Below are 12,338 nucleotides of genomic sequence, written 5' to 3' on the forward strand. Positions count from 1 at the left end.
CATACCCTCTTTCTTGAGTATATTGAAAACTCCTCCCCTAGAGTCCTCTTTGGACTCCTATTCCTCGGTTGTCACCTTTATAAGAACAACTAAAATCATGCTGGTCCCTTATGCGGTGACCAAAAACGCACTCCTATATCCCTCCTTGGCTTATACTTCTAAAAGTAGCGCCAACCGGAACTAAACCTTCAATCCTAAATTCTGCTTTTGATAGAGAACTCGATAACGCACTCCTCTACTCCTTCGGTCTAATTCGCTGTCACCGCGGATCCCATTCTCCTTCTAGTGTCAACCATTCCATAATTATGGAATATAATTGACATCAGCTGCTCCTCCTAACGAACCGTAAAAGAGTACAACGAATCCTAATATGGCTCTAAGTTTTTAAGAGACGCAACGCAGAAGACTTCTAACGAAATAAACTCCTAAGGACACTTGAACCTGGAGTGCTCTTATACCAACTGTGATACCCCTCGATTCTAGAGCCACGGGTGATCAAGTCCGAGCACAGATCCGAGGGATACCAAACAATTAATAAGTAAATAAGCAAAAAATAAAAACTGAATTAAGAATAAATTAATAATACGCTAAAAGAAATCTAAAATAAGAATCCTCAAACTTGAAATAATAAATTAAGTATAATTTAAAACCGTACAACTCGAAAATCCACCTAGTGGACCCCTAATCCCAAATCTTTGAATAAATTTACAGAATTAAAATCCAAAATTAAAATAGAAAGGAAATCCTATGTAATTGGAAGAGTGAGTGTTTGTATCTGCATCAACACGATCCTGCTCTAAGCCTGATACTGTCGAACACCTGAAAAATAATAGAGTGGGTCAGGCTCACATGCAAGTCCTGATCTACTACGATCCAAACAGAAATCCGATACGCAGATACATCTTAGATAGACTCAACAATATCTAAAGTAGTCTATATATGTATATATTACACACTATAGGACGCTCACTAGTCCAATAGGTATGTCTCAACCTGAGTAGAGATACCATGCAAATTGCACGTAATATGGTCATGTGTATCTAAACCTACCAGGGAACAAAACCACTGTCCAGTTATCCATCCTAGGTGATATTAGCACCCTAACCATGGTTCTGACACTCAAGCTCATACCATGGCACTATAACATATATATATAAAGTTCGTTCAAATTGTGTCATTCAAATAGTTTATCGACCTGACACATAGTTATAAGTAGGACTTAACTTTTGTAGTTAATCCATCTTATTTCATTATAGGTAGGACTTAGTGTTTGAACTAATCCATCCCCAATATAGGTAGGTCTCAGTGTTTTGAACTGAGCCGTCTCTAATATGCCACTATCCATAACGGTGCATAGACATCCATATAAGTAAGACTTAACCTTTTATAGTTAATCCAACTCATTTCAAAATAGGTAGGATTTAGTGTTTTACTAATCCATCCCTACTATGCCACCATCCCATACCGGTGCACACAATCCTCTAAACAACATAATTGTAATGACCATAATTATTATCTATCAACCATTATCCCGGATATGCATAAATACAGTTTAGTATATATAACATGACATTAGGCATTCATTACAGAACCTAAACATCACATTACAACCTTTTAAATTGCTAATATGAGTCATAACATTTAAATCCTCCATTACCATAGTTAACCAAAAATAGTATAAATAGTTATCAACTACATTCCAAAATAAGCACAAATATAATTTCACATGTGTAAAACTAAATCATGCATCCACTAATAGATTTAGAAAACAAATCCCAGTCCTTTAAATTGACAGAATCCAACTATGCAATTACCTCCTCCAAACAGTGTCGTAACAGATGAGATATATAACAGATTTAATTGTCAGTTAATCCCAACTATACATACATATAATTAAATAACAAAATGCTTATAACTCAGCTACAAAACATGATTTATGATTCTAAGTCATGCAGAGAAACTTAAATCCCTAAAACAGTAAGCCATTACCAATTTATGTCAACCCTTTCTCTTACAGGTTTACTTTGAACCTTAGGCTAATTCCATCCCAAATTTCTGGATTTAAGTTTACTTCTCAATTCTTATATAAGTCTTAAGCAGTGTATTACATCATTCAGTAGCCTTGAAACAGTTTCAGAAACTCAGTCTTAGCCAAATAGTCCATTAAAACTCAATATACGTAAAAACAAAAGAAAAAGAAGGCTCTGAAACTCAGAGAGCCCTCTCTATTCATGGAGAGCCTGGTCCCCTTCCTTGGGAGCCGGCTCTCAACCCTAGAGAGCCGGCTCTTGTGTTTTGGGAGCAGGCTCCCTCCATTTTTTGAGCCTGCTCTCATCTCTAAGAGCCATGGCTGCGTCTGCGTGTGTCTTCTCCGACTTCGGTGGTTTCTAGTCTTTAAAAATAGTTTCATTACAGCTTTTAAATTCTTATCCTCATCCCAGATTGATCACAAGATAGAGTTATGCAAATAGGAATTGAATTAAAGATCAGTTTTTAAAACAACGACAGTAAAAATTTAAAACTGAACTTGTAAACAACTGAGGAACAGATTAATTCAACAATTCTAAATACGGATTAAACATGCATAAAAGATGTATTTAAGTCTTAGTTTAATCCCTAGAGGCTATCTAAGCATGCACAGAACACAAATTCCTAGGAAAGAGAAGATCAGAAACTTACCTTTGAAACTCAAACTTGCAAAGCTAATTCCACGTCTCTGAGTGTTAAACCACCCTTGCTGCTCCTACTACAGTCCAGTAACACACACTAAACTTCCCTCCTTGATTCCATTTTGTGAACCACCCAAACTCCCACTCCGGTTCTCTCTGTATCTCTCTGGTTTTTACTACCAATTTAGGGCTTTGTTTGTGGTTTATAGAACGTACGTTTATTCTGTTCTCCAAACCTTAAACCATGTATTGCTTTATATTTATAGGTGTATATTAATACCCTAGGCCACGAATAATCAGAGACTAAGCCCTAATCCCCATCCTTATCGGCCCATGAAACTATCTCAGTTCTAACCTACGGCGGCTCACCTATACGTGAATTATAAGCCAAAAATTATAACTCCCTAAGTTACCATACAGAAAATAAATAAACATTACATTAACTAAATAAAACAATTAAATAAATATAGTAATTAAACAGGTAATAAAACCAAGTTACATATTACTAAGGCAATTAATTTAAATAAATTCAAATAATATAATTAAAACAATCTCAATTAACATATAAATTACACAAATATTAATTAAATCAATTAAGCAAACACAATTAATCACTTAAAAAAAACAAAACAACTAAGTCACATAACTAAATCAATTAATCAATGAAAAATAAACTTAAATTTCCAATTCTATCCTTTTGAAAACTAAGGGTATTACACACACCATTACATCCCCAGCTCAAATTTCCATACTCACAAGCCCATAACCACCATGATACCATGCAAATGAAAATACTTTCATAACACAATAAGCAACTCCAACGTCACAACAAAATCAATTAACAATTATCACTTCAAATACCAACCAAAAACCCTAAAAACAATTTATACATTTTAGCATCAAATTATCATGCTAAAGAAGGGCAAAACCATCCAATTAACTACCCAATTTAAGGAAAATAACAATTAGGCAAACCCTACCTCAAATGGATGCAAAACCCCTAATTTTTGTCCAATTTTTGAAATCTCCAAGGGTGGGCAAAGATGAAATTGCTTACATCAACACGTAGATCTCGCCGAGCTCTCCGTTTTGCCGCAAACAGCACCCAAAAAACTCCAATTGATTGAACTTGAATCAAGCTTGAAAGCTTGAGAAAAGAAAAAGAAAAAAGGGAAAATAAAGGGGAAGAAGAGGGCTGCCGCCGGGGAGAGAAAATGAGAGAATGAATATGAGGCCAGAGTGATGGCCTCTTAGCCACAAAACATTAGTGGTAGGTCCCACCAAGAAAAAAAAATCTTTTCATTTTCCTTTCAACTTTATTTTCCCACCACAAACATATATATGCATACAAATCACACATTAGCCCCATAAAACATAGTTAATAAAATAAATGAAATGCAAATAGACCTAACCGTACTCCCCATATGCGACAATTCCGGTAGTGGTTCCCACACGGGACCTTCCGACCCGAAACATGGAAAAATGCCGAAATGGTAACCGGTGCATTTTCAAGAGCCCTGAACTCAAGGAAACGTCCCACTCAACTCCCGGACACACCCGGCACACCCCACGGTGTCTGGCACACAAAACGAGAAAAGACGAAAATATCCTCACAAAATCAAAAAATTCTAGAAAATAGAAAATAGAAAAAACCGGTAACATTACAGTTACACGTATGTTCTTGAGGCCTATATATTCATGTACTCGAGCCAATTATGAGAAGAAGTTGGGATTAAGTGAAATAATATATTTCTTCCTCCATTTCTCTTTCAAATTATATTGAGTTGTATTTGTTTGTCTAACCCACTTATTTCCAACAAAGTGGTATTAGAGCAAAATTGGAAAGTGGTATCAGAGCAAAAGCCAACACGTCCCTCGACTTTTTCATTCTCCAAATCAAATCGCAAAATCACATTTCAAATTTAAAAAACCAAACTTAGATTGTGAACCCTTTTCTCTCTCTTAATTTTCATCCTATTTCTCTGTCGTCAAATCTATTGGAGCTCAAAGATTTAGACTTATACCAGAACTCTCTCCTCATCACCAATCGTCACTAATTTGTTGTAGCTGTCAACCTTCTCTCAGACAGAAAGTTAAAACACTTAGATATATAGAGATGTTGGATAAAGAACATCACTTTGAGTCGATGGCTGATGCGAAGGCCTCCAAGACCTACCCATAGCAAGCTGGAAAGATTTGCTAGAACGGATATATAGTTATCAAGAATAGGCCATGCAATATCTTGCTTTATATGTTGTTAATTCCACTTCGCTAAATTCATATTTTTCTTCAATATTTTGTCTAATTCATGCTCTCTATAAGAATTGGTGCTACATGTTATTTTATTTATTTAGTAAATTTTGGTGACTTCTTCAAAATTCATAAATTGGTATTGAAATAACTTTTACGATTGTACGAAATAGCAAAAGTGTTGAGAAAGATTCAAAGACTAGAGAAATGATATAAACTTATTTATCAACTGAAATAGAACCAACAATATAACAGGGATAAATAAAGTAAGTAAAATAGAACAGATAATTAAAGAGAGAGAGATACAGAAAATAGAGTAAAAGGAATAGGCTGGCCTGATTGAGAGGCACGTGCAGAGATATTGTCCTAAAGCCTTTGTAACCTCCCTACTTGTAGGTGATGGCGGACCACAGAGACTCCAAGATACAACCCAATAGTTCTCGCAACCAAGTGTCTCCTCTTCAGGAAGGAAGACGGGCCGGTGAACCAAGTCTCTATGTCGAGTTGCCCAAAAATGATATAATATATGGAAAGTAGACAAAGAAATATTGCTGAGATATCACAAAAGGTTATAGGAAAATATATGGTAAGAGGGAAAGGTTTGATGATCGTATGGAGTGCGTATCTCGTTGCCTTATATAGGTCTCCCCAAGAAGCCAAATGGCTACCTCATTATTCATCATTATTTGCTAAATAAGAACACAATAAATTATGCATGTTATGGACTTTAAAGAGCCCAACGTTCATGTGAATAATTGTAAATTAATTCCATATAAGTAACAACAAAATTTCAAACAAGGAAATAAAATAAATTAGGAATATTAAAACTTTTCAAACACAAAAGGAGTTTTTAAATCTTTAAAATTCTCAACAATCCCCCACAAGATTTTAAAATTTCTTAAAAACCATAAATGTATCTGTAACAAAATAATAATAATAATAATAATAATAATAATATGGGCAATATAATACTATGTAATAGGTATAGGTACCTTTTGGGTTTGAACCCATTCTTAGTGTTAATAGTCTCCATTTGAGGAATATGGGTGAACAATGTCTTGAACCAAACCCTTTAAACCAAACTTCAACATATCACACACATAGTATGGACAATAGACTTGAGTTTGCGGGTTAGCGCTATTAATGGCCATACACTTGTATCTGGCTTCTCAGGAGAGTTTTTAGAGAACAACCCAATCCTAATAGTTGCGACCTCACGATGGCTCTAACTTAGGTGAATCCTCCAAGGGCATATGTGATTTACACCCTGCGAGAGTATGCCCAACTTGGATTCATTGAGGGAAAACCCTTCCTAACATCACATAAAATAACATTATGCCATAAGGATGAGCATTAGAGAATCTCCCCGAGAAACCTCCTAATAATAGAGTGTTGTATATGAGTCATGCAGTGTGGATTATTTGTACTCATTGAACAATCTTTATGGAATCTTTAATCACGAATGTTGGTTTACCTCTAAAGGTGACTCCCTTATGGGCTTAAGCCCATCCCCCTCGACATGTCTAGGACTACACTCCTAGAAAGACCGCTGGTTAATTGGTCAGCAATATTGTTTTCTGACTTTATATATTCCAATGATATGATATTTTTGTTCATCAAGGTCCTCATAAACATGTATCTAACTTGGATATGTTTGTTGAATTTTTTATTCACATGGCATTGCCTCACAAGATCTATAGTTGCCTTACAATCAAAATGTATAGCTATGACAGGTATTGATTTACTCATCAAAGGTATGTCTAATATATTTTTGATCCACTCAACCTCATTAGAAGTTGTATCTAAGGCTATGAGCTCAGACTCCATTGTACTTTTAGAGATTATAGTTTGTTTTTTAGATCCCCAAGATATAGCAGTTCCTCCCAAGAGAAACATATATCCCCTTGTAGATTTCACATCTAAATTACTAGTGATCCAATTTGCATCACTATATCCTTCTATCACATTTGGATAACCTCGATAACATAATGAGTAATAAAGTGTTCCTCTAAGATAGTTAAAGACTCTCTTTATTGCAACCCAATATTCCTTACTTGGATTATGAGTATATCTACTAAGTCTCCCAACAACATAGGCTATATCAAGCCTTATTTTATTTGCAATAAATAATAATGGTCCAATTACTTCTGAATACTTCAATTTAGAGACAAGTTCACCATAATTTTTCTTTAAATGGAAATTAGGATCAAATGGGTTGTCATAAGCTTGCTATCAAAATAATTGAACATCTTTAACATCTTCTCAATGGTACTAGATTGATTCAATGTGATACCTTGTGAATTTCTCTTTATCATCATTCCAAGGATCACATAAGCCTCACCTAAGTCTTTTATATCAAAATTTCTTAATAGGTATGACTTCACATCCTTAACTATCTTCAAATTAGTTACAAATATCAAAATGTCATCCACATAAAGGCATAATATAACATGATCATCATTACTCTCTTTGTGATAAACACATTTATCATGATCATTTATCTTAAATCCATAATCTAAGATAACCTTGTCAAGTTTGTCATGGCATTGTTTAGGAGTTTGCTTAACTAATTTACATACCTTTTATTCTTGTCCCTTAACCATAAATTCCTTGGGTTGCTTCATATAAATTTCTTCATTTAGATCCTCCTTAAGAAATGCGATCTTAACATCCATTTGATGAATCACTAAGTTATGGATGGAGGCTAAAGTTACTAATATTTTAAAGTTTTAATTCTAGAAACGGGTAAGAGTCAAAGTAGTATATTCCTTTCTTTTGAGTAAACCCTTTAATTACTAGCCTCACTTTATATTTATCTATGCTCCCATCAGGTTTGAATTTCTTTTTAAATATCCACTTGCATCAGTCACTGCTAAAATTTAATAACACAATTCTTCCGTCTCGGTAAAAGGGTAAACGAACCACTAGAAGTGAAAATATTTGGTTACGTGAAACTCTCTCTGCAAGGCCCCATTCGTAGTAGGTGTTTGGGATTGCTTCTCTAATATTGAAAAGCACTTTCATTTCAAAAAAATTGTGGTGCGATGTGTTTGGTGAAAAAAAAAATGCTGATAGCTGGTAAAGTTTACATCAAAGAAGCGTGTTTAAGTGAACATAGGAATCGTAGCTTTTAAAATTGCGTTACGGATAAAGGTTCATGTTTTTAGGCAACTAATTTTTTTTAGGCAATTTAATCCCTTTATATGTTTTATAAATACAATTTTGCCCTGCTACAAACAAATAGCAAACAATATTGGGAATCTATAACAAACGAAGATTTTAAATTTTTCTGGGACTCTACAGTCGCCTTCCAAATCAGATACACATTAATCATCATTAAAACATGTTTAACTGATTTATATTTTAGTACTCGATACAAATTCGATACCATAAATAAAATATCTGATATTTAAAAAATAAAAATAAATTATTGAACTCAATGGAATTTTATAATATTTAATATTAGTGAATTAGCACATATTTAGTGCAAGGGTAATATACGAAAATTAATAACAAAAGTGTTTTAATCAACATTATTACCAAACAAATTTTAAAATGCTTCAAGTATAAAAAATGCTTTATACAATGTGTCACCAAATGCATAAGTACATTTTACTGAATACTATTAAAAGTGTTTTCAACATTCTAACAGCAATGCTAAACGAGCTCATAATATAATTAAGTTATAATGTCATGCCTACACATTCAGGAAACATCTGGCTGATCTATTAAGCAGAAACATTTCTCAAAGGTGGTAAAAAAAAAAAAAAAAAAAAAAAAAAAAAACTTTGTTTCTGTGATGCTTAGCTTCTTAGTCAATACTTGATGAAAAGGGATTAGTTAGTTCTACACGTTAAGGTTACCCTTTGGTTCAATGTCTTAACAAGGAACCAATTTATTTAACATTGTTCTTATCTATTGAGACTCTATTTTCTTCAATTGTCAGATGAGTTATCCAAAGATGACACCTGTATGATATCATTTTAACCCATTCCAATTCTTTGTTAAACATGATATTCTGAAAAAGTGCAACAACTTCCATTCATTTGGGTCCCACATGAATGCATGGGCTATAAAGTCATGCGAGGGCTGAACCAGCCATATCTTTTGGTGTGTAGCATTCAAAGAAATATGGTCACCAATTCTAAATAGTACAATAATTTCTCAAATTTTCGCTAAAAATATTTTTTGCTTGTAAAGTCGTGCACATAATTTTGAGCAGAGCCACAAACCACTGGTTTATCTACACCATAAATCCCCACGTTGCATTCCGAAAGAATACCAGGACAAATCCTTTTTTCTGGTCTAAGTAAAGCCCTACAATATTTGATTGATCTTTTTTTTATTACCTTTCTATTTTATTTGATGCATCTTGTTCTTAGGGATGTGTGTATAAACGTTCCAGATGGTATGGTAAGCCTTTCTATCTTCCCTTTCATCAGTTGAGATTTTTTATGAAAAAGATGAGCAAAATAATCAGCTAATTTTTCATTTTTTGTTTTCATTATAGGATAAAAATATTTTCAAATATTTGGAATAAAATATGTGATTTATGGTTCTTTAGATACGATTCAATTTGAGAAAACAAAAAAAAAGGAATTTGTAAGCAATGGCTAGTAAAACCAACAAAGATTTGATAATTGAGATTCTCTTGAGGCTGCCGGTGAAATCACTTATACGATTGAAGTGTGTATGCAAATATTGGTCCACTCTGATTAGGGATTTTAATTTCATTTCCATGCATTTCCACCATCCTAGCAACATTGATCATCTCTTTGTTCAACATTACGATTATAGCACGGAAAAATATACTTTCGCCTTGTTCCCAGATGAAACGCTTGCTAACTCATGGGTTGATTATCACAATCTCGGTGATCTTCAAATGCCCAATCAACCAGGCATTCTTGGTATCTTCCATGGCATAATCGGTCTTTGGGATTGTAATCGCATAGTTTTGTGGAACCCTGCCATTAGAGAATTCAGGGTCCTCATTATACCAATACCCGACCTTCCACCTGATTATTACATCTTCAAACATTTTGCAGGATTTGGATTGGATCCCAACACCAACAACTACAAGGTTGTATGGATTTGGGAATATGGGGATGAAGAGTATGACCTTCGTAGAGTTGTTGCAGTATATAACTTATATGCTGATTCTTGGAGAGTTTTTAAAGTTGATTTGCCCTCGAATATTGTGCATGATCTTTCATCTAACACATATATGGATGGATGTATTCATGATTCTTCATCAAACACATATTTGAATGGATTTTATTATTGGATGGCCGATTACAATTACCTTATAACTATCCTTACATTTGACATGGATAAAGAGATTTTTGGAGATATACCAGGGCCTCCACTTACCAAATATAATTATGGGGATATAGTCTTGCACAACAATTCTATTACTTTGATTCATTGGGATCTTCGAGATGTTGAGAAATGCTTAGACATATGGGTGATGAAAGAGGAGAGGTTCTGGACCAAAGAATTAACTATTGGACCTCTTCTTGATGTTGATAGGCCCCTTGGTTTATGGAAAAATGGTGAGGTATTCCTAGAAACTAACACGTCGGAGTTGGTTTTATACAATTGTTACACCCAAGAAATGAAGGTTTTTCAAAATCGTGGAAACCATGATGATCTTAGGACTTTTATCCACGATGCTCTTAAGACTTTTATCTACAAGAAGAGCTTAGTTTCCGTTAAGAGAGCAAACGAATGTCACGAAGGGAATAATGTGTTCAATATGGCTCTAATTCAAGATTTTTTCCCATCTCTTTATTTCGGTAAATATATCATCCCATCTAATTTTTACTATTGATTCTACTTTGCAGGAGTTGTAGCAAATTTTAAGAATTGTTTAAGATAATTTTTTGTCCCATGTATTAATGTGTGGTTTATAAATTGCTTTATATGTAATTGGTGAATGATATGTATTAGTCAATTCGGTATTTGAATTGAGTTGTTCATTTGAGGCTTTCATCTTCAGGAAATATAAATTGGAAAATTTGCATTATCAGAAATGGTTTATGGTCTGTCTAAGGATTGATGGACTCTTTCTTAATATATGAACCGTATCTAGGATAAGGAAAGAAAATTGTGAATCTCATCATAACAATTTACTCCTTATCACGATCATGGTGAATGACTATGAAGTATGAGAGGTATAGACTCTTGTATTTTTTTTATAGTTGTTTTTATTTATTCGGTGGGGTCGGTAGGGTCTAATTAATGACTAGTACTTTTTTTTTTTTTTTTGAAAGATAAAGTTAATTTATTAAAAATATTGAGGGTTTACTGTGAAGTTCAATAGTTAGCCCATTGCTAAGAAGAACAACCAAGCCAGAGGACAAATATCCCAAAGACAAACCATTGTTACAGATGAACAACCAGCCTAAGTCAAGAAGCCCAAGACCAACAAATTGAACAACATGTGTGTGATCAAGCTTCAATACTGCATTAAGCTCATGGATTGTGACTCCAACAGTGCTATATGCAACTCATCTTCGAGGATCTGGTGGTTTCTTTGGAGGTCAAATCACTGACTCTAGAAGCTCCCATTCAGCGGCAACTCTTCTAGCATTGAAGGTGTCAGAAATTGTTGATGAGAGAATTTTGGTGCGAATTGCTTCTAAAGTAAGGTGGAGCAAAGAGTTAGCACTGCGAGATTTCTTCTTGAAGATTCTCATATTCCTCTCAATCCAGATGTTATAGACTAGGGAAGCTAATGCCATTTTTGAGACTGTGTTGCTGTAATGATCTGAATTTCCCTTCCAATGAAAAGATGCCCAAGCAATGAGCTGAGTCCAAGAAGTAGGCTGAATGTAGAATCCACAGCGAGCCTGTAGAAATTTCCATAGAGGCTGAACAAATGAACAACTGAAAAATAAGTGGTCATGAGATTCAGGTTCTGCATTGTAAAGAACACACATTATGGAGTTAATATGTGTTGTACACCTTCTATTCAGAGTATGTAATTTCTGCTGAATTGCAACCCATAGGGTGAAGGAGTGTTTAAGAATGGATGGCTTAAACCAGACAAGATGAGTCCAAGGTAAAGTAGGATACTGCAGGTTGAAGTGATCCATGGTTTTTGCAATGGAGAAATGGCTAAACTTGGCTGGAATCCAGATGTGTTCGTTAATGCAGTGGGGTTTAGGATTAGGCAGTGAGAAGGTGTCTAGTAGTTATGGCAATAGGTTTGTAATGGTTTGTGGGAAGGACTATGAGTTGTTGATGATGAAAGTGTTCACTTTGGTCATGTTGTCAAATCCAGCTGAAATAATCTGTTGGGGTAGAATGTGCTGGTGCAGAGGGCTATGTTGACACCATTTGTCAAACCATAAATTAGATGAAACTCCATCACCAATTTCTAAGTTGATAAGAGGCCTGACTGAGTCCCTAAGGCCA

At 34.6% G+C, this 12,338-nt stretch overlaps 1 protein-coding gene across 1 annotated transcript; it reads left to right on the forward strand.

The window, feature by feature from the left end:
• Positions 1–9,348: 9,348 nt before the first annotated feature.
• Positions 9,349–11,642, forward strand: LOC132316167 (F-box/kelch-repeat protein At3g23880-like). Its single transcript, XM_059814681.1, has 2 exons — positions 9,349–10,714; positions 11,416–11,642. The coding sequence occupies exons 1-2, from the start codon at positions 9,529–9,531 to the stop codon at positions 11,640–11,642; spliced, it is 1,413 nt and encodes a 470-aa protein (XP_059670664.1). The 5' UTR covers positions 9,349–9,528.
• The last annotated feature ends 696 nt before the right edge of the window (positions 11,643–12,338 follow it).

The sequence above is a fragment of the Cornus florida genome, unplaced genomic scaffold, assembly GCF_030987335.1.
Source record: "Cornus florida cultivar Cherokee Brave unplaced genomic scaffold, ASM3098733v1 CherokeeBrave_3.0.0_Hap2_Chr07, whole genome shotgun sequence".
Classification (NCBI taxonomy): domain Eukaryota; kingdom Viridiplantae; phylum Streptophyta; class Magnoliopsida; order Cornales; family Cornaceae; genus Cornus; species Cornus florida.